At 38.6% G+C, this 24,458-nt stretch overlaps 1 protein-coding gene across 1 annotated transcript in view; it reads right to left on the bottom strand.

The window, feature by feature from the left end:
- Window positions 1-24,458, bottom strand: part of LOC105393064 (protein FAM102A) — a 49,277-nt gene that overhangs the window by 20,174 nt on the left and 4,645 nt on the right. Inside the window, exons 2-3 of the mRNA XM_048626016.1 lie at window positions 10,237-10,310; window positions 9,517-9,777 (exon numbers count right to left, since the gene is read on the bottom strand). Of these exons, the coding sequence (XP_048481973.1) occupies window positions 9,517-9,662 (146 nt within the window). The 5' untranslated portion in view covers window positions 9,663-9,777; window positions 10,237-10,310. The remainder of the gene's footprint in view (window positions 1-9,516; window positions 9,778-10,236; window positions 10,311-24,458) is intronic.

Here is a 24,458-nt window from a genome sequence, read left to right on the forward strand (position 1 = left end):
CACATAGCATCGTCAACCTGCCAGCAGGCGGACCTCGGCATGCAGGGACCCACACGGCATTGTATAGTGGAAATGATTCCAATTCAGTGAACCTAATATGCAGGTGTATGTTTTTACAAAGCAAATATGTGCACCGGATCCGAAGCGCTGACTGCCTACGCTACGTTTATCATTTCGCTCCACTCATTACTGTGAAATTTCACCACTGTGTCACATACGAACAGGGTCTCGAATGCGGCGGCGGCGGCAAGGTCGCGCAAGGTCGCGGAGGCTGCGGTGAAAGGCCTCAGTCGCGCGGCGCTCGCAGGTGACTCACGCGGCTGTCGCCGGCTGCTGATGTGAATGTCACCGTGTGTGTGACTCTGTCTTTTACTAATATTTGATGAGAGACACAGATGCTGAGTGCAATCGTTAATTGTTGTATGATAAGTATATGAAGGTTTGATACTTTTGCTTTTCTTTAGGTACCTAGGTACTAGGTTAGGTATAGTTTTTTGATAGACAGCTTACACTCCACTTATTTACAAGAAATAACAATATTTCACTTTTACCTTAATTTTGCTAAATTTATGTTGACATATTTCAAACGCTCTGCATAAATAACGAATATTTATTTTTACACATTTCAGCATTTAATTTGTTTAAAGGTGTGCTCAGACCCAGACCTGTGCTAGCAAAATTGCAGACTGCACCATACGCGAAATTTAATAACAAGTGTGATTTATTGACGCACATAAATAATGCGTAGTTTAATTTTTAAAACCAGTTATCTAATCTTTAGTATATGTAATCCAAATTCAGCAAGACGTTAGCATCGGTGGCATCTGGCGGCAGTTAGCTCACACTCAGACATAATTGCGTACACAGAATACATTACACCGGCAGTCGAGACGCAATCACCGTCTGGACGCTCACTTCAGCAGACGACTGTCAAGCTCATCTTCAACGTGTGAAGTTATTAATCGTATTCGCATTGGGAAAACCTTTTCCAACTTGTAATTATGAAAATTAGAGTACAGTTCCTGGGATTTATTTATTTTGTTTCACCAATTTTTACTTTAATAGACAGTAACAGGGCTAACGAAAACAAACAGAAAAAGCTTTTAGGTACCAACAACACGTCTGACATGTTTAACATCGGAAGCTGTCATTCGCAAGAGAAAATAACGCTTTTATTTGTATTCACATATTTTATTATAACATACCTTCAGCTTACACGTGTGAATGTACCTCGGTACCGCCGAAGGGTAGTTGTCAGAAACCAGTTTTTTACAATATCTGAGCTGAAAAATACAGAAAAATTACGTACGACGCACTGAATTCAAGCATGCATCGTTTAAAATATGAGCGGTGTCTCTTCAAAGGACCGTTAAATAAAGTGTCAAACGTGTGAAGTAATTTTAAATTTGGAAGCGTTGTCGACGGCGCTCGACAGGACGCTTCATTTCCGGGTCGCCGTTCAAATATGGAACTCATGGCTTCCGGCGAAGTAACTGGCAGCTTGGCACGAGACGTAAACATTTAAAAACACAAGCCTAAATTACTAGTCAAAAGCTAAAACGTGATTGTTTAAAAAATAAGTAGTTATGATATGAGTGGGGGTGGTAACATTTTACTTCATACATGAACAATTTATAGTCCCGATCACGACGGTACATTATGTTAATAGCTATAAAGTCGTCAAAAGAACTCCGAGGCTAATTAAAACCAGTATGATTTATCATTGTGTATGTTTCGTCTTCCCGTGCACTTCGGTTCGGTTAAAAGGTTTCACGCAGTAATTTTTATTTAAACAGCCTAGACTTAGAATTATTATTATAAAGGAATCAATAAATCGATCCATTTGTTTTTATTTTATTAGTTACAAACAGTTATCTCCCTCGCTGAGTGCCATGTTGTTCTCTTCATGAAGGAAGCCACTTTATCAATATTAAATCATAGATTATTTTTATCGTGTAGGAAACAATAAAATTTTATGTTTTATCGCTATCTGGTAAGCGAATTATTAAAGGAATCTTTACACATATGTTAACTTGATTGTCAGCTTACATTAGAGATTACATTACCAATGGATTTTACGAAAATGCGATAGATACAATGCATTTACATTACTTATACATATATGACTGTATTTGTATATGTTGTACTTGAGTGTTCATTTTCTGTTCTGTAATATTTATACTTTCGGTATTCAATAAGACATACACAACCAATCCTATAGATTTGAATTTCGACCCCACTCCGAATTCAATCTCACTGCAGATATTGGCTCGGCCGGGTTTGGTGTAAATGAAGCCCGCAGCCTCGACGCTCAAACAGTGGGCGATGAAATCGATCAGTGATCCGTGTAAACACGCCGAGTGTTTGTAAACAGTCGCCCGCCGCTCAGACCGCGCTTTGTGCCGCTTCCTGCGACCGCTTACACGTGGCGCTCGCCATCCATCACTCTCAGAGTACGGGGGGCTACTGTTAATTGAACAAGTACGAGTTTCAGGGAGCCGTCATGTAATCAGTACGTTCGGTACAAGGAGATAGAGGCGTGGTTTGCACGGAAGTTGTTTCGAATATCGTTTTCGTGAAACTAGAGTCACCCTCCTGCTCTTACATAGGTAGCAGTTTACCGTTTTGTGCTAGAGACAACATTAAGCCAAGCTCAGACTCAATGGTGTTCATTGGTGCAACATTAGTATGAATATTATTATGGGGGTCGCCTGCCCCGTTGCTGTTAATTCTTGTGTTAAAACAAAGATTAAATTTTATAGAAATCAAAGCAAAAACACTCTGCATTACATAATATTGTCAAGCAAACCAGGCTATCGTGGCAAAGCCAGCTATCCAGTACAAGGCATTGTTTACCAAACAGTTCTTAATACCCGTAGCGCTGAAATAGCAAGTTTTATGCAGATTGTAGACTGTGCCCTCGTATGGTCGGTATACGGTCGCCTTCTCATAAACTACTTCCCGATTCTAGTCAAGATTGGCAAAACAACTAATAATATTAGGATTTATTTAAACAGTGTATGTCTCGATGAGACTGACATGGTCACAGTTTATTGTAAGTGACCTAAGTCTCTTTAATAAATAAAGATTAAAAAAAAAAAAAAACTAATAATAAGTAATAATTTAATAATAACTTGGGGGAATATTAAAATTAAGAAGATGTGAGATGCGATCATGCTAAAGTATACTCACGAGACATGAAAGTTCCACTTACAAAAGGTCGACACCAAACGACCCCAATTTTTATAGATATTTCATTTAGAGTTTGACCAAAATATTCACGTTTTTAGTTCGTAATAATACACTGACGGGCAATGAAAAGGTTCCACTGAGAAAAGCACCAAATTACTTCTAAACGGAAAAGGCTAGCTTAAGGCCGTCTTCTGCAACATTGAAGTACATTTAATAGAGCATCAGGATATTACCAACTAAAATCGGTTATATTTTATTCCAATTTCTTTATTAAATCTTTGAAAAAAATTTATTCGTTTGTTGTCGGAATTTCGTGAGTGGAACTTTTTCATTGCCCGGCAGTGTAGTTTAATAGTTTTTTTTTTCCGTTTAGGAGTAATTTGGTGCTATTTTCACTGGAACTTTTTCGTAACTCGTGAGTGTATGAAGGCAATTTCATTACAGTAAGTACAATGTACATACTACACTCCAGAATCCGCGGCCCGGAGCAGCAGAAGGCGGAACACAAAGGAGGTTGAACCTATTACACGTTGTTTATTGAAAGGGTAAATACACGAGGAATCTGGTGCACTCCGCATGCTTGTACTGTTATACGAGCTACAGGGAAACCATCGCGGATTCCGAGATATACTATACTTACATAAACCCGGTATAGATTGACGAGACTTGAGCAAGAATGAATATCCATTTTTGTACACTCACAGAACCTAAACTTAGCCTTATAACTTTTGGAATAGCGAAAACAAACCTACATTTCCTTCGTTTTTTCATTCGATCCGATCATTATGGATTTATGGACGTGGTCTGAAATAAAATTTTATTCTATTCTATTCTATTATATTATGTACTGACGATCTTATCATCATCTGTATAACGTGATACTTTCCATAGTTATTATATATATTTTTTAGGTCATTCATAACTACAGTTAAGACATGTTATTTTATCGGCATAGAGCGGAGTGTCCAGAGTCAGAGTCGTTGACGGCGAGGATTGCGGTGGCGAGCGCCCGGCGACCTTAATTAATTGAACCCACTTCTGTTTTGTGCCTTTTTAATTAAACATTGACATCAAGGCCGCTTAAATGACGAGACACTTTTGTTGTTGTTTAATCTATGAATGAATAGGAGTGGTGCCGAAATGTGTCCTTGAGGGACGCCTTTTTTAAAATGTGTGTGTTGTCAGAAAATCAATAATTCCGTATCATCGTCATAATGATTACATGTTATTAGAAAAACTATACTCCATTGGATCAGTTATATTTACTGTAACTTACTTGACTTAGTATCATTAGTTGGAAGAAACTAGACATTGACCTAATTGAAGGAAGGAAAACGATGAGAGTGGAAATTGTTTCCGTTGAAGATAATTGTAAGTGGAGACATAAAAATAGTTTAATTAACTAATACGACATAGTCTAGTTATTCACATTAACGATTCAATTAATTATATTGCACGACAAAAGTAATAATCAAATACATTAATTAAAGCTGGTAACTAAACTAAACGCGCACGACCATCAAATTCTCATTAACTCTGGAATTTATGACTTTCCAGATACATAGGCATATCAATATCAGGCTGGTTCATGTAAGACCGACTCCGAACGGCTGAATGTGTTCAGATGAACTGAGGGGTTACCACCACAAGGATTCTTAATGTGAGGTGGTGCTGGGTGGTGTGGCTGCTCGGTGGAAAGTGTGGTGAATCGGCGTGGCAACAGACGTGGCGGGTGAAAGTGGTGGCGCGCGGCGTGACAGGAGGCGGCGGGGGCGGCGCCACACGCTCAGTCACACATGCAGATTATACTGTATGTTTACTTAACGAACTTTTCGCCCCAGGTAGGTGTTTACACCCGTGGGAAAATCTGTCTTTAAGGTACTTTCACAGGATAACAGTGCAGATAAATTAGGATTGGAGTCATTTGAGAAATTGATCTTTGTACATATTGACCTACCCACCGACTGGGTACGTAATCCAACTTCAACGGAGACACGCGTCGTGACGTCACAAGTCACAAGCCGGTGACGACACAGACACACTCACTAATGCGATATTAAAATAATATTTACGTGAGCGCATGACTCAAGCAACGATATTTTCAGAGCTCGACATAACAGAATTAAACTACGGCGATGGCTCCGTGTAAACAATATTTCATTCGATGGCCATTTTGTACCGGGCATTAATACATTTTTTCATAAAAAGCTAGTAAATAAAAAGGTAATTACATCATTTTAACATTAATCGTGAATTACAAGTCTATGAGGCGGATATTAAATCATGGAGATTGTGTTTAGTAATGTGTTGATGCTGATAAAAATAAGTTATTTTTTTCTTTTCTGTACAAAACCTTCTTTATGTTGGCTAAATGAGGAAGTAATACATACAACAAGACTTAGTGGTAACGAGTATGGCCGCCGCATAGAACCGCCTACGTGGCGCCAAAACGTTTTGGCTCTAGAAGTAAAATATTTTATGCACCACATACAAATACAAAAGTAAATCAAGCAAGTAGTCTCGGTAGAGAGAAATATACGTTTTTCTCTAGGAAATCGTGATAGAATCTTTTTGATCAGACGTCTAATTGCCACAGCAGTATCAGATAGTGACAGAATTTCCACGGTTTTATTACATTAATTGTTATTATCTTCGGCTTTATTTTGTCAAACCCGCACGTAACAAACAACAATGTCGGCGAACAAAAGTGGTTTTGACGCAAGTGAGCGAGCTCCAACGAAAACATCAAAACATGTGGCCATCAACGTCCTCACACGTCTGAATGTGATATCTGTTACCATCGGATCACTGAACTGAACGTTATTTGTACGCCATTCGTACAAGGTGAAGGCAATTGTGTCGAGCTCGGCTAGCAGTTACACACCAGAAAATGTTACTAAAAATACAAATGGTGAGCAAAAACTTTTATGAATGTTCAGCATGACAAACTCTCAAAATTGCTTCACATTACGAGCACAGATCGCATTTGTAAATTGAATTTTCTGGTTCTCAGAATAAAGTATTAAGCGAGGGGGTAAACGCTCGCGAGACTTGGCATCTCCTTCAAACTGGCTGGTGACGAATCTCTCACGCAATTGCTTTTATTTGCAGTAGAATGGGTGTTTTCTTTACATGCTAAACTACATCGACATCGGACGCATCTGTGATTCAGCCGCAAGGTCGCACGACACGGAGGGTTACTTTAGCTAGACAAAAAACAAGCAAACAAGAGCTGTTATTCAATCGGTATATATTACTACGAGATAGACCTAGCAGCGTTCCAAGTATTAGTTTTCCGCAAGCGAGAGTGGCCCCTGGCGAGTGACGCGAGCGCGGTGTCACGATGCGTTGGCGGGTGTATTGATCCAGGATTTCATGAGATTACGTTTAGCCTCTGCTGTTGCCAATGATGTAACTGTTTAAGAATTTTATACTGTATGTTATATGCTAGTGTTCACTTGTTCAGCCCATTTTATACTATTTTATGACAACCACAGTAAACTTGCGATAAAAGCGCTCATTTAGATTGCATAAGTACATTATCATTACAGACTATTATTCAGTATACTCATATTGCTCATACAGTACGAGCCATAACTTATGAATCCTTGGCGCCCTAAGAACGACCGAAACGTAGTACCCATCGCACATCCATACTCGTAAAACGTCAATTTCATCCAGTTTACGACGCGCGGCGATCAGTCAATAGGAGAGCTAATATGTCAGCTATAAACTGGCTATAGCTAGATGTACATATAGAACACGTGGAGAGGAAGCGCCTTCCTGTTCCTGCCGCCCGGGACTCCCAGAATGCGACTGGGGGACACTCCAGAATACGAAAAACTATGTTTCGGAACGCTTCTGCGCTAATCACGACTCTATCTCATTGTATTGAACGACAACTTTCGTTGGTTATTTTGTGAAGCTAGTCTAACCCCCTGCATTCCAGGCCCCCTCGCCAGCGCCAGCCATCAATCGAGTCAACTAGCCAACTTCCTCTAAGACTTGCTAATGCAGATTTACTGCTGGATCTATTTGATAGAAAGGATACGTCCGGAAATCTACACTTTTACACGACAAAGTAAAAGCATGGCTCAGATAAATGTATGGAAGTAAAGATTGCTATGAAAATATTGGAGTTTTACCTACCTGGATTTCAGACGTCATTACGGAATACATAATATAAAATTTTTGTCAAGCTAACTTTATTTATCGTATGGAGGATCTAAGGTACATAATTCAGATAAGTACCATTACAAAATGTAAACAACAAATCAAGTCGTTGTCCAATCCAAGTGATAGTAACTGGATCAAGGGAAGATTCATTTAGCGCAAGTGACTCGCAACACGATATCTTTATTGCACGGCAGCGCGCGGCGGCTGCGGGCAGATGCTAGTATGGCGGTACAAGTGTACTTGACAACAATTGAACATAATATAACAACATAGGTAATAACATAACATCCGAACATAAATCGGTAATAAATAATAACAGTTGTTTTTCAAAATATACAATTTGCCCATATTATATTTTGCTCCGGAATCTATGTACAAAACGCCTCAACAAGTCCCACGAAGACTTTATGCACTTGCTTCAGGAACCCTCACTATAATGCAACTCTGCAGTACTGAACTGTAGGTTCCTCTCACACGAGGTCATGCTGCGAGCGGCGGCGGCGGCGGCGGCGGCTGCGGCGGACGCGCCCGCATTCCTGGGGGGAGCCCACAGGACCTGCCCATTTACTGCCAATCTATTGACTGCTCATAATGCTCTCTGTAGTCTAGACTTCCTCAGTACGTAAGTAGGAACGTGTATGTACATCTTTGGTTTCAAAACGAACACTTAGGTGCATTCATGTTGAGATAAGTTCGTGGTGCTATTTTGTAACTTATCTTCAAGATTCTGTAGCAAAAGATAGTGCTGATAAAAGATATGGTTACTACTCGTCTTTTTATTGTTTGGACGTCCGTTTGTATATTGAAACTCTTAAACAAATTGTGCAATATGATAAACAAAATCGGTTTTGCAAATGTTGATCTAAAAGTTCATTTCGAGGTCGTACAGTAATCAAAAGCCTAATAGACAGTCCCGAAACTGAATATCTCTGGCATGGAGCTTATAGGAACAGTTTGTACACGGTAAGGTACTTACAAACATGTGACTAGAAGTAGCGAGGCAGAAGCCAGCTTTGAGCGGAGACTGGTTGCACACGCTCCTAATTACTTCCACGTTCGAATCACGTTGAAATATCACCGACGTTCACCAGCCGGCAAATGTCAGCCTTCAAGGATGCTCTAGCGAACGAGCATCTCTCATTAATGTGTAGGTCCTGCTTCTATTCTATACACGAGGAAATTAGTTTATGCAAGGCTAGTAAAATTTTAACATTGAGTAAATATTTACCTCAATCATTATTATGAGAAGAAATAAATAGAGCTATCAAGGATTAGATAATTACCAACACACTTTTTGCTAATAGCATATTAACTTACAGTATTATTTCTGGCAATCAAAACAGAATGATTATTACAGCAATCCCCTTAATGGACAATACGGACATGCCCGCTTAGCGACCCGTGATCCTAAATCAATAACAATGTATGCCCACTAAGTGGATTGGAAATGTATGGCTGAATTCATCTTCATGCTAGCCATGCGAAAATGTATACATACTCGTATACATAGTCATCCTGTCACAAAAATGAAATGGGAAATCAACGTTTCCCCGAAAACACCTTAATTTTAATATCATGGTTAGGGCAGTTATGTCTTTCACCATAATGGAGACAAATTAATATTAGGTATATTAACATACTCTCTTTCTCGGCTTTCCGCAATTTATCGAACTTGAGCTGTCAAGTGCGGTTGCACGCCGCCGGGGCTGGACTGTGCTTAGTCCCTAACTCTCTATTTGGATATTACTTGAATTTGCTCATTTCTTATGTCACCGTTTTAAGAATTGAACAAGCTATTTATGTACTTTTCTTCTTTGGAGTATCTTTACAAACCGAATTTTCCTGTAAAAATAGCATTTCATCCTTTTTCCTAAAATCGACATTTGGAGGGCGACCAATAGATAGCGTCTGGAAGCATTCCGACCTATTCTAGTGAGTTAAGCTACTATTATTGTTCGGAAACTATAAGAGGTTGCGTTGAATGTCCTACACACAAAACAAAGTATCAGAAAGGGCCCTACCAAATAGCCGCGTTCTGTCACACGACTCGGCGAGGCATGCATGCCTCCGGTTAGCTAGAACAATGCTCGGTTTGTATAAAAATACCCTCGGTGATGACCATAAAGTTGTTAAGACGAAAAATCTGACCTGCTGGAGTGCTCCTGGAAGCTGCCGCCGTCCAGCAGGCGCACCTTGGCGAACAGCACGGCGGACACGAAGGGCACCTCCGTCAGCTCCTCGAGGCACACCTGCACGCCGAACTTGTATCGCTTCTTCTTGCTCATGAACGCCATGCTGCACCATCCGCCTCACTTCACATGTGAAGGCACACGCAAATGAAGCTTGTAGCTGTTGTGTGTGGTGGACGGCCGTGTGTTCAGTCTCATAGCTGCCGTCGTCCAGCGGAGCCTGCGGGGAAAGGCATGGTTCGTATCAACGATATTTTAATAGAACTAGATTAAGTGTCAGTGCAAAAGAAACGTGTCGATAGATTCCCACTTCTACTCATGAGCTCTTATTTTGAATTAGTTCGGTTAGAATATTTGTGACTTTGAATTGGTACATGTGATGTGACAAACCATCTAGTTCGTATATTGATAATCTAAGGTTCATATCGATCACGGCGCTGCACAATGGGCGGCGCGGCGGCGGCGTCACGCGTATCGCTGAGTACACACTTGAAACGTGGCGCACACACATCGTTGCGAAACAACAAAGAATCTCTCTATCTATTTGATAATGTCTGACGGATGATATTTGCGCTGTAAAAGTTACATGAATAACTTTGGATTCGTTCAAACAACAGTATAGGTAGAGGTAGATAGATAACAGTTGATACTTTAAGAAGTTGTGTGATAAAATACTTACAAAATAATGGAAAGACTAGAAGTACTTTTAATCCTAAAAAGTCATGGTTGTCACGGAAGATCACCATTATTTATCTGTAACAAAAGAAAAACATTATTAACTATTGCTTCAAAGTATTCTTCCTATAAACCAATCAATTAGGAAATCAGTTGGCCTTGCCAAAAATAGCTAACACTAGCCTACACCTATAACTTATTAACCGGCACGCGCATTTCAACCGGCATTCATCTTGTTGATTAGACGAGGAATCCGCCTGTCAGAGGCCAGTACGGGCAACTCCTCGCTGGACCATTACCGCGGCTGGCGGAGCTGGCGGCGCGCCAGACACTTGAGTCTTTTTACGGCGGCCTGAGGAGCGCCTCTGGTGATTAGTTTAATGACGTCTTTGGAAGAGCCCACTTAGGGAAATTGAGCTGTGCAGCGGAGCGACACCTTGTTTAGGCAGTTTTTGTGTAATCAAAACAAGAGGGGTGATTATGGAAATGTGAGGGGCAGAAAGCTAAGTTCATAAACTGTTATCTAAGTAATTAACATAAATGGTAATGTTCTTTATTTTTACTTTTATACCACATAAGTACATAATTTAAGGCATGTAACAACGTATGTAAATAACAATTACTCGCACGAAGGCAGCACATAGCCTGATGCATTCCAATCATTTCATATTATCGAATTATTTCCAATAAATTACCTCCTACAATCACAATAATTTCGTACCGATTGTGCTCAATTTGATCGCGAAATTTTCGAAGCATGAATTTATTAGTCGGCCGGAGCATACAGCTATTTAATTTCATTATTGCATTGAACCCTTTATTTACCAATGGCATCACTACAGATGACAGAGCTTAGATATCGGACCAGATTTTACCTAAAAGTACAGAAAAAGGGTTATAGGTTTCTCCACGCTAATGGGTGTCCTCATCAGCAGAGGCAGCTCATCAGGGCGCCATTAGCCGTGAGTCAGCGCTATCGGCAGCAGTCGGCTCCAGACACCGGCGTCCGGAGACCAGATAACACCGACTGTGCCAGGCCGTGGCGGTGACATTCACCTCATTTACTCGATTCTATTGCAAATTGAGGAAATTTTTTGAAAAGTGGATTTTTAGACAACACTTCCATCTGGATTGATTGGACGCGAGTGATAGAAACCAATCCGGCCAAGACGTATCGTCATTGAATATTAGTGACATAGGTAGAGTGGTTGAAACTTAGCAAAATATGTAACAGAAATCATAAAAAGGTCTACGAAGACTCTTTTAATGCGCTCTGAGCAAGGTCTGTGGATTAGAGCTGACTTTTTAACATAAACATGAATTAATGATTAATGAATTGCAGTCACGGATTAACTCTTGCATTCTTAGAATTAAGAGTAGAAGGAAAATACAGTAGCGTAATCTTTGAGTTTACAATTGAATCTTTATACATAACTCGGGGTCAGGGCATTCAGGATCAAGGCTAGTTTAGACATTCGGTATGGGCTATAGTTAGATCCTAAAATTTTATTACTTGACAATTAACCTCACAAATAATGTGACCTAACCTTTAGGTGTCAATAGTCTATGATTTATGTAACAAAAAACTATGCCTACATAAGAGACTTCAATTTTAGTAAATGTTACATACTGTAAATTTAAGAGCCGTTCCTATAGTTAAGATGTATTCAACCCTAACACTTAAACTAATCATAAATCCATTTCAGCACACATTACACCGAGACTGCGTCCATATTGGCGCTGGCGACACGAGGCAAGTGAGTGAGCGAGGTGCCGGTCGCGGGTCGCGGGTCGCAGGTCGCGGCAGAGTGGGAGCGCAATGGGGACTACCGTTTTTTTGCTCACCAGTTGGCGCCACTGTCGACCGAGGTCAAGAGGTACCATAGCTGTCAAACTTATCAAAGGAGACTGTATCAAATTGGCGCGAAATAAAGTTTTAAAATTTTGAATCTTATAAGCTTATTAATTATAAAATAACTATCATCACATCGAGTTACTATGCCGCAATGTAGTGTAGATCCGTTATGTTCGGAAAGAAAAGGAGGACTTATGTTAACAAGTGATAAAACTGTTCTAAAACAGTGGCTTATGAAATAATTATTATCCGACAATCTCGTGTTTGTGAAAATCATTATAACCAATTTCAGAAAGAACATAATGTAAATAAGGATTAGGCATTTAATAAATACAATAAAAATAAAAGAATTACACACTGATTTAACTTTTATTTATCCTTTCCGTTTAAACACACTGCTATACAAAAAATATAACACATTAGTAATCCACACAATGAATGCTGGTTGAGTTGTTAGTTGAAACTAAATAATGGTAGTATAGTATACTAATGCCCGTTTTCACCAAGACATCCTAAACAGTCATATTACTAAAAGTTTCTTAAGCTAAGAGACTTCTTAAATCCACTACCTACGTAAATTCATTTTCACCAAGCTAAGAGCTCCCTAGCAATCCGTCACCTAAATACTAGTGATGTTTTTTACCGATTCAATTTCATTCATTCATTTTGCTGTCAACATTGGCTGTTAGTCAACTGTCTATGCTTTTAAAAGTATAATATTTGTTGACATCGCCTTATTTATTATGTTTTGTTTGTAAATAAGAAACCGAAAATGGTATTTTATCCTTCCAAAAGAGAAGAAGTATAATTCAATAAAGTGCAAGAAGCAATGGCGGAAAATAGAAAACGCGGACAATTATTTTCTTGAAACTAGACTTGATTTTGAAAAAATCCACCTTCGCTTTGCTCTGTTCTTCTAGGAGACGGAACTTGAAGAAGAAGTGGCATAGTGCAATATCATTAGCAACTGATTCAATGGTGGAACAGAGTGTGGATTAGTGTAATAATATAATATGTTTTTATTTAGATCAAATAAATATTTTCACCCAAATCACAATGGTATTATTAATCCTGGAACTCAATATTTAAGCAGGAAAAGGACACTTTCTTTAGTTAATCTGAACCTTCCAAAAATGTTCAAGTAGTTATACAAGTTGTTACTCCATATTTTTTTTTTGGTACAATGCTGTTTCTCGGCATCTCTCACGTAATAACGTGGACGAATACACGATCTGTAATTAATGTTATAGCCTCAATCGCATCAATATACCTAATTTTGAGTATCTAGAAGTATATTTGCAAACAAAAAAACTGTCACTTAACTTTAAGAGGCCGAAATTCCACCTCCTAAATTTAGGAAGTCCCTAACGGATTTAAGTGACAGTTCGTCAGTGGTGAAAACCATTCTACGCTTAGGAGATCCTTAAAATGAGTTAAAAGTTTCCTAAAATTCAGGATGTCTTGGTGAAAACGGGCATAAGTATTCTATTATTTGTGGGGGTGTCAGTACCTGCACCTGGCTCACTCGAATGGAGCCTTTGTGCATATCGCCTTAAGGTCTAAACTCCACTCCTAAGCTTGGACCATTTCCTACCACGCTGGTCCTCTGCAGGTTGGTGGGTTCGGAAATCTAGATGTGTAGGTTTTATCACGATGTTTTAATTAACCGTAAGAGCGATGGTATACATTGTACATAAATTCCAAAGTACTCATTGGTGACAATATCTATGTAGATCTGGAGTTTAATTATTAGTGTTCACACTGCTATACAAAGTTTCTGAAGGCCACTCAACAGTAAGTATACACTGAATCATTTTATTGTATGATGCTGTCCTCTACGTTTCCAACCAAGTTACTGTTACGGTCATAGTCTTGGTGTCTGTAAAAAGAAAAAACATAGCTGTTACCTAAGCAAACAAGCATACACTTCGTAAAAAAGAAGTTTGTAAACAGTAAACAAACTAACCTCGGAATTAGCTGCTCTTTGAGACTGCTTATTTTTGCGCCCCTTTTCCTTAATTATTCAGCTTTCAACGACAAATAATCCATATTTGCGATAATTTTGCAAAAAGAGATCACTTTTCAACAGGGAAATGAACGAATTAAAATAAATGAAAATTATTTATTTATTTATTTAATATAATTTATCACGAAGCCCGCCAAACAAATTATATGAAAAGTAAAATGTCACTTGACCTGAGTCAACACCAGCGCCCCTAGCGGCAAATTCACACGCGTTAGCCCCCATTGACGGAGCCTCAATCGGAACTGACACCGAGGACCTTCGTCTGGACAGCGTAGTGGTTATCATCACTTGACCACTACAACCATGCTAATAAACTCATATCGTTAATTGGAAGATCCCGACTACACAACCTATCTTATAAATCGACATATCATAGTTACAGATTACCCCATCACTATATTCTCAACAGTGATGACGCACCGGCCGTTTGAATGCTGTTTGTTGCGACCACCGTCATTTTGCTAATCTACCTGCAACTATTTAATAGTTTTAATTTGGTGTTTTATTTATAGTTTTAAATGCTTAAAATGTAAACTACACAAAGTGAACATAATCTGTGACTTAGTGATAACAATATAAAGTGTAATAAGCCTTAATAGAATTATAATACTTACCTACTTAGTAGTGAGTAATAATTAATGCGTAATGTTGCAATAGGCATGGTGTCTGTGTAAACAATTTGGTTATATCCCAATATTTTCACTGCTGTATGCCCCTGACTGTGTCTTGGTATGTACAAATATCCATTGTTATTTTTATGATAATAAAGACTTTTAAAAATCAATCATCACTTGAACACTCAATATGTTGATGAAATCTTTCGTATTATTCGGACATTTCAAACGAAGCTTCTGATTAAGTAATAATAGTGATGAATATAGAGTTGAAGTTACTAATTTACCTGGTTACTCAAGTGATCTCTACTGACCAAAAGAAATGGAAATAAATATACATAACATTATGTTTATTTATGTAATACTTGAAAGTCAACCAAACCGCAACCTTTTTTTTGGTATAGCACAGGCAGCGCTATCACGCCGTCGAGCGTGACGTCATATCTTACCGCGCCTGAGGGTAGATAAGGGGATCCCCCTTCCTTGTAATATCGTTAACGCGTGCGCTACAGGCTGTGGCGAGGTCGAGGGTGGAGTAAGTAAGTGTGACTGACGTATGCTTCTTTTTTAATATAGTCGTCTTTGTATTAAATTTGTACGAAAATTTTTGTACGAAGTGAACATATCCAATAATCAAAAAAAAGTTGTATGTTTTGAAGAACAGCTGATGCTATATGTGGTAGGTACACAATTGCGAATCACAGTCTATAATTTTAAGCGTGGGTAACCCCGAAATGTAATTGAATTAAAAATAATCATTTTAAGTAACGGAAGCAGTGGAAGCACATAATCCTATTTTGTTTGCGACGAGAGATACTCATTATCAGACTCAAATGGCATCTTAATGTTTGTGTTACGTTTTTACGACACTTTGTGCAAAACATGCATTATGCTCGGCTATTAAGTAAAAACTGTACAAAAAATTGTGGTTTAGAAAGATTTCTGAGATAAGTGGCTAGGAAAAAACGCATTCGTCACAGCTGTGAGCTCACAGCGAAACTATTTTTTGTATTATTTGTTGGTAGATCCGACCACTCCTCGACAGTCCTCGACTGACCCGCACTCCGCACTGGGGGCCCTCTAGCTAACTAACCACGACTGATAGAGTCGTTGCATAAAACGTACCGATAGCAGCTCTCGTTCGTCAGTTTTTGTAATGTTAGAGTAAACCTACGGTCACTGAACATCTAAATGAACCCGTAATCTTAATAATAAGACATGGCAATTCCAAAATGTTCGTTGATTTTCATTTTCACGAGACTGATAAATTATTTATGAAATAAAATTGTTTAATTCAATCCGGACGCCAATTAGGCGTAATTTAGCATGCACGCATATTCTACTGAAATGTGCTAAGTAATCATTATAAATGAATCATCAACATATATTATATTATTAAACACGGACTTAAAGGAGCGAACAGTGTTAAGAGCTTTTCCCCTTCTCTTCAAATATTCGTATTAAGGATTTACTAGGTTCAACCTAAAGTACAATCTTTTTAACCAAATTTGTCACCCTGAACTATAATCTTTTTATTTGTTAAAAAACATAAAATTATATATCAAGGTAATCTGTACATTTGTCATACACTGTTTCAGTTACATAACCATCATTTGAACAATGAAATGCAGCGATCATTTCCGACACTTCACTTTCTGAAAGGCGGATGCTCAAAGCGAACGTTTCAAAGGATTATCTTCATTAGCTTTATACATTTTGAAGGCGCAATCCGATAAGTATACAATGTATAAAGTCTGCAAAGGTCGAGATAATATACGCTCTGTACCCTCCTCACTTCCTTGCCATTTGCATAGTTATTTCATAATGAAAGGAAGCACCGCTAAAACTGTCTTATCTTCTACATACATTAATAATTTATTACTCATTAAAACACTGCCAATTAATTATTAAATAAGATTACTCACACGTTTGCCCGCAGCCATTCGGTCTGCAAACTTGAATTCATTATTTATGTGTTCTAAATATTTTTATGTGCAGAATGGCACATACGAAATCAGATAAAAGAACCAACACATAAGCAAGGAAGCTATTTACTCTACAATCACTAGCCACAACCATTATAATGAAAACAGATATATCTGTGGTTGTTCAGTAAAAGTGTCTGCGCCGGCGCTGCATGGAAAAGCGAAGTATAATGTGTCTGTTGGACCGCGACCGACCGCAGGGGAAAGTACATGTGCATGTTCCACCCTGGGTTAAACAGTGACTCGGCAAACTTGAAAACCACAATGTTATTTAACACTAAAAGTCACTTTTGATTTTTGAACGGCTAGGTGATTTTGATAAAATATGGCTAAGAATACTCGAGGTAACATTAGGTAACTATGATCCAAAAAAACAAATCGAAATTCAGTTGAGCCGTTCGGGAGCGACGCTACCACAGACAGATACACACACACAGATAACTTTTTGCCGGTGGTTAAATACAAACAAATAGTAGAATATAAGTCGGAACATGCACGTAGTTACTGCAGGTGTAACTAAGAACTTGGAGTGGACGCTATAAAATATGGGGTCTGGCGTTAAAAGTTCAAATAGGAGAACGTATGTTATGTACGAGTACAACAAGAAAGTAAGAAGGCTGTTTTAGAAAATGTCTGTTGAGTAGGTACTAAATAGCTGAACGACTATTTCGTTAAAGTCTAAATATAAGCAAAACATGGTTTGAGAATAGAACAGAATATCATTTATTCAACGTAACATTCAACTTAGATTATGAATCTACCACCAAGAATTTCTCAACATGTTTGTTGTCAATAAACTACACAAGGTGGGTGCACTTCTCCAGTAGAAGGGTCGGCCTGCTCGGTGCACGCGAATACTTTGTAAAGGTCAGGTTTGTAAATGACATCTTCACCGTTAGGATGCGCTGCGAGGCATCTCAATGTGAATGGGTTTGCGTATATCTTGCAATGTTATTCGAACTTACATCGAGGTGTCATCAAGAAAGTTAAAAAAGAGATAGACCTATACATAGATTGGCATATTTGACGATCAGTACTAAAAAATATCTGCAAAAAACTTTAAATACTGTTTAACTAGTGTTTAAAACGAAATTTGAATGATTTTGTAGGCGTTTGACAGCGCTAAACATCTGTTTAATACCTACGTCTAAGTTTTTGTGGTAAGGCTCTATGTGTTTAGGCCGCGTCCTCATCCAGGAAGCAGATCCTGCGGGGATATTCCATTGCGCCACGTCCATCGCGTGCACCGTACATTTCCACCGCCGGCGCTGCATACGCACCGCGCAGTGGGTCGCGTGCCGCCCGCGTTGCCGCAACATGACGTATGTCGGGAAACCAACATTTGCATTTAATACCTGTAATACATTTCCTTCGACAGCGTTTTTGTTCAAACTGCGAATTCCGTTCGTTAATTACGGACATAGGGGCTCGTTTACACTGTGCCTGTGCTACGACAGTAGCTTATATAAAATATTATGTACTTATAACCTAAACTGTTTAGTGAATGTTTGAGGGCTAATGTCGGATTATCCCGTGATCTATTGCCCACGTGTGCTTGACTTACCACCAGTTTTTTAAAATCACACAGCCTGGCAAAGTCGACCTAACTTTAAGTGTAATGGTTAACTTTTGACACATCTGTCATGAATTTTATATGGATATGACGTTTAATTTATAAATCAATCCCTGTCGGTTAGATAACCGAGAATGGTGAAATTGGCACTAAGTGCTTCAGAGTAAATGATTCCTTCTGCAGAGACACAGATAGTTGCCGTTCCATTCACCGTTAATCAATGAGAGCATCATTTATTTATTAAACCATCCGTAAAAAATATAGCTAACAACGAAATCTAAGTGATAATTTTTGTGATACCGCGTAGGCGGTTCGGCCCAGTGTGCGCCGCTCACCGCTCAATAATTGAATGGCTCAGTTAGCGTGTCAGTGTCGAATTCATCATCGCACATTATCGTATCGACAATCCACTAATGGGGCGCCTACCCTGTTAGATTACGACTGCTACTAACATAAATCATTAAACACTTTTTTGTTTTGAAAATCGATCTAACCAACGTTGAAAACCGCCTACATTCAACACTAAAACAAGCATAACTTTTGAACGGCTACGCCGATTTTGATAAAATATAGGTGAGAACACTGGGGGGTAACATTATATATTTCCTACATATAGCCCAAAAAAATAAATAGAAAATCGGTTGGGCCGTTTCTGAGATACGCTACCACAGACAGATACACAGACATGTTAGATTATAATACTTACCCCTCTTTTTCGTCGGGGGTTAAAAATCAATCTTAATGCCAGGGCTGTACATTTGTTAATATTATATGGAGGGTAGGGTCGGTCGGTACCACCGGCGATGAAGTAGAACATACGAACATAAACCCGTTATGTGTTGAAAGAATTGATGTCTAAAATGAATATTGTAATAGGTTCGGCTCTTTTATCAGAATACTCTGCACCCAATAGGGTGCGTTTACCCAAATAAATGTTATATGACACGAGGATTAAAGGGTCGCAACGTAAACTTGTTGAATTGAAATGTGTAAGGTATTTTATACTGGTTCAATAAATATTTCATAACGCTTTTTTTGGGTTTATAAATTATAAAAATATTTTTATTACAAATACAAATGTAAGCTAGGAGCGCACGCCTAGGCAAAATTTGGTCATTATGTTATTTAATCGCTAAGCAGCCAGCTGCAGCTCAAAAGATCGATTTATAGCATTGATTTACAGTCATTAATTGACATAATTATGGAATTTTGATACAATATCGCATCACGCAAGGACGCGATTAGCCCACTAAACTGGAATGGATCGTCTACATACATAACGCATAGAGAAAAACTACAATTAGGATAACAAATAGGACTCTATCTATCAGTCTAGATCTAGAACAAGTTCATCGACCCGGCTGAACAATTCCGCTGAAAGGTCATGGACCCCGCCGGGGTTCTTTATTAATATGAACTAGTACACATAAATCATACGATAGGAACAGTCTACTAGATAGTTTTTCAAAAAAAGGCAATTGGCCTTAGTTTTACTGGTTACTTTCAGAGTTGGGATCATCAAAGGAGAGTGAGTTTTTAACCAATGGACGGGTTCTGTTTTTTATTAATTATTTTTTTTATAATGATATGTACGTATGTACACATGTTAAGTACTTTATTAAGAGTATTCCCCTTCAGTTGGCATTACAAATTTCCACCCTGTATGTATTTTAGGTTTCAATACTTATTGTTTTTCTTAACCCCGTGTAAGCTAGAGTACTTACAAGGAAAACAAAAAATAATAATTATAGTGTAAACCGAATTTTGGACGTCATCGTCATCAGTCGCAACAACACTCGCAACCCGCAATAGACACAGTGTCAAATTCACCAACGTGCAAACTTTATTAGGGTCAACTACCCAGGGTCAAGCGGCGCTCCTCGCAACAACAACTAGTCTAGATCTGGCAACTCTAGTCTGTATGACATAAGAATGAATTTCGCTTGCGCCGGGTGTCTTTGTGCATATAGTCTAACGGGCGTCTTGATTTGTGATTACTTGTTCTTGATTCGACCAGTTTTTTCGCTGTCCCAACGTTATCATAATCGAAGGAGTGTTTTGAAATACTTTTTATTTATTTCTGGTTTTTTATGCAACTTAATATTAGGCAGATACTACTTTTATCAAGGTTATTTTTGGAGTATAATGAATGTGTATTTCATTACGGTAACACATAGGTACATCGAGGGCACATGGTAGCTAGTATACCGCACACACAACGTCATCGTTATTCGATAATATTGAATTCTCATTTAATTTTACAGAGGCCGACACGCGCACCCCAGGGCAGTCGCTCAATTTACATCAAATTTAATTGAATCCAAACACACCTGATGATGATAACTTAATTAGATTTACGCAATTGAGAAACTGTGCCTAAGGCCGTTACTTAAGCCTTTATATGAAGGAGCTGAGCCGAAGCGGCGACGTCCTAGAAGGGATTACCGGCCGCCGTCGCGTCGATGCCCAACATTTTATCTTTGCTCTTGAGATTAACGTTTTTACTCGGATTATGGATTTGGCCACGTCAATAAGCTTTTAGTTCGTATTTTTAAAAATACGGTAAAAAGTATAGTAAGAAAAATATGTGGATGATTACTTAATTAATATACTACTTAACTAATAATTGCATAGAAAATAAATTACAAAGAATATATATATATATATATATATGTCGCAGGCATCTGGTTTAATCTCCTTTTTGATCGAACCGCTAGCCCGTTCATTGGATGGCGCTATTCAGTTGTATGACTAAAGAACAACTCGTCAAGTCGTTGATTGTAACGTTCGACGTCTTGACTGAACGTCATTCAGCGAAGTCGTTGAATGGGATATAGTATAGCAACTTTGTAATTTCTAATTTCTTCTGATTAGGGTGAACATGACCAGATAAGAGTCAACAAAAAGACTATGTTACAGAGCTCTCATCTCACATTAACTCATTAACTAAACAATAACAATAAACGTACCTTCATATTGTCGTTCATAATTATCCAGTTTCGCTACAATATTTTCTTTGAAACTATCTGCCCGCGGCGTAATAATAGGTAAATCCATGTTGTCACACTATTTTAACACAAATAACGCACTTTAAAGCTAATTTATTTGTAAAAAACTAATAATATAGGTGCTTTTTGTGTCAGCTGTTCGCCATATTTGTTTTATTCACCACCTGACTGATTTTACGTCAGCTAACTAGTTGGACATTTGTGACGCTTGTACAATGAACGTTCGGCCTAGTCATACAATTGAGTATCGCCATCCAATGAACGGGCTAGGGATTCAACCAAAAAGGAGATTCAACCAGATGCCTTCGACATATACACGGTAGCAAACGTAGAAGGCCCGCAAGGGCTGGTTAAAATCTTATGTGAATGCTACCGATAAGTAGTTAACTTTCATTCATATTATTTTTACAGATTGTAACTTTTGTGTTCTAAACTCATTGAAATCAAAATACATAGAGTGATATATATAGACTTTTGAAGACAGTGTTTTTTAGACTCGCCATATTATTGCAAATTGCGTACCGTACCATTACCGAGTCTCCGATAACTTCTACTAGGTCTGAAAATGCCATACATAACCTGAAATTGAGAAGTACACTGTCCAATGTCAAGTAGTCAAGTAGCAACAGTTATCTACACAATCAGGTGCTGCCGGGCGGCGGCGGCGGCGGCGGCGGCGGCGGCGGCGTGTGGCCACTGATTGCAGAATTGTAGAACTATATCTGTGTCAAGTTGCGACTGAAGGCCGAGATCATCTGGTTCATAATGTTGCTATTTCGAATCAATAATCATTGGAAAATTTTAGATATTTGTCAGGCACAAATGTTAAATTTAGTACTACTGTAAAAAGTCGAAACTTAAAATTCCTTGTGCCACAGTTTTGGGTGCTGTATTTAAAGTCGATGCCTTCATGTTAGGCCTTACCTTAACGCATATATACCTTGGTACTGGGAATACTTAAGGCCAGCGCGCACGGAACGCACGAAGTAAGAAAGCGTAAACGACAAGGTCGGGGAAATGCGACCGACACACGACACTTGCCACTGTCATGTGATATCTAGGAGAACTGGGTTTACTGACAGTGACCTACACTTACAGCTGTTCGCAAGAAATACAGAGTATTTTATTACTATGCATTCGTTAGTAGTAATTAACTGGCGCAGGTATATTTTAAAAATATAAATACTATTTTGCTCACATTATTTCCCGAAAAGACCAATTTTTCTCAATTAAATGATAAACGTACATGAAGAGGTTTATCAATAAATACAGACTGAATGAGGTATCTCTTATTATGTGATAATATAAGACGCTTTGGCGCTGAACCATACCATACCATATTATTTATTTGATATTCGTACTTGGGCTTAAATAGTGAATATATTGAAATAATAGAATGTTCATAATTTATGATGATTGTGCCTACATTTCGTCAGTGAGGCGGCGATGACGTGTTGTAATGTTGCTGATTCCATAACAAGTGATCGCTGATCAGTGAACAGTGAACACGAGCATTTAGCGCGATTGTTCAGTCAGGGGCCATTCCGCTAATGCCGTCTGGACTTTATGTAACCAACACTCGTCTGATGTAACATGCATTGGTAAACATTGCAGCTGATGTTTCCTTTCAAAACTATAATTATTACGGCTTAGTTGGAGCTGAAATTCTCTCAATATTCTCACCAGAGACACACAGGAAACATTCTCCAGGAAGTCTCTAATTGAATCAAGTAATTTCAATATCTTAGAATGTTAGACTAAGTAGTGAGTAGATAAGATACTGAGTAGGTACATTTAGCAGAAGCCGAGCCCGAAGGTGAATTGGGGTGGCAGTGGGCTGGCAGCGCGCTTCGTGTGACGTCACAATGCATGTTTGTTCAAGTGTCGAGTTCCACAATCGGACGACCGAGCGCGACTCTACACAAGTGTACCGTCGATTATGTGCTAATGTACGCAACTGTACTGATTATGTGCTCCGGTAAATGTCAAGTTTGTACAAGAAATTTATATTTTATTCTTTCGTTCACGACATCTCTGGTATGCAGAATACATTATAAGGGAACCTATACAGGATGTAAAGCAGTACATCATAAACGAACTCGAAAAAACAATCAATTTATTGTCAGTAGGTTATCAGCTCTTTACTGGATAAAAGGATAACGCTGTCTGCAGAATAGCCCAACGGAAAAGCCGGTGAATATACGGCCCGGGCTATTCCAGCAATTTATGTAGCGAGCAAAGTTACCGAACTTGGCGTTTGCAAGCGGACTGGAACGCGATGAGGGGCTGTTTCTTCCAGGGACTATGAACGAGAAACTTTCTGGGAAATAGCTGTAAATGTGCTGAGAGAAATTGGTAGTACGTTATATTATTTTAGTTTTTATTAATTCTTCGAAAGGGAAAATGTAGCAGCTACACTTATTTGCGCCTATAGGAACTAATACATGAGAGATCGTTAACTAGCTAGTATTAAAGAGAAATGTGTAAGGAAGTCGGTGCGGCTAGGTTTAATACTCTTCCATAGAAACAGCAATAATCCTTACATTCATAAGGTATTAGTTCATCTACAAAATGTTAACTAATTAACAGTAACATAATAAGAAATTCAGAAAAATATAGTCTTTAAAAAAACCGGCCAAGTGCGAGTCGGGCTCGCGCACAAAGGGTTCCGTAGCTTAAATCAACCTATCTCAAAAACTATAAGAGATACTTTGATCAAACCAAAAATCGTTGAAAGAGTTAATTAGCATGCATCACCTCTATTTTTTTTAGAATTTTATACCCCGTAGTTATAAAAATAGAGGGGGGGGACATACTTTTTACGACTTTGAGAGCTGATATCTCAAAAACCGTTCACTTTAAGAAAAATGTTTTTTTAGAAAACTTTATATCATTTTAAAAGACCTTTCCATTGATACCCCACACGGGTATGTACATCGAAAAAAAAAATTTCATCCCTCAGTTACATGTATGGGGGGCCCCACCCCCAATTCTTTTTTTTACTATTTAGTGTCATATTTTTGTAGCGGTTCATACAACACATATTCCCATCAAATTTCATCACTGTAGTACTTATAGTTTCCGAGTAAATCGGCTGTGACAGACGGACAGACGGACAGACGGACATGACGAAACTATAAGGGTTCCGTTTTTGCCATTTTGGCT

The sequence above is a fragment of the Plutella xylostella genome, chromosome 15 (genome assembly GCF_932276165.1).
Source record: "Plutella xylostella chromosome 15, ilPluXylo3.1, whole genome shotgun sequence".
Classification (NCBI taxonomy): domain Eukaryota; kingdom Metazoa; phylum Arthropoda; class Insecta; order Lepidoptera; family Plutellidae; genus Plutella; species Plutella xylostella.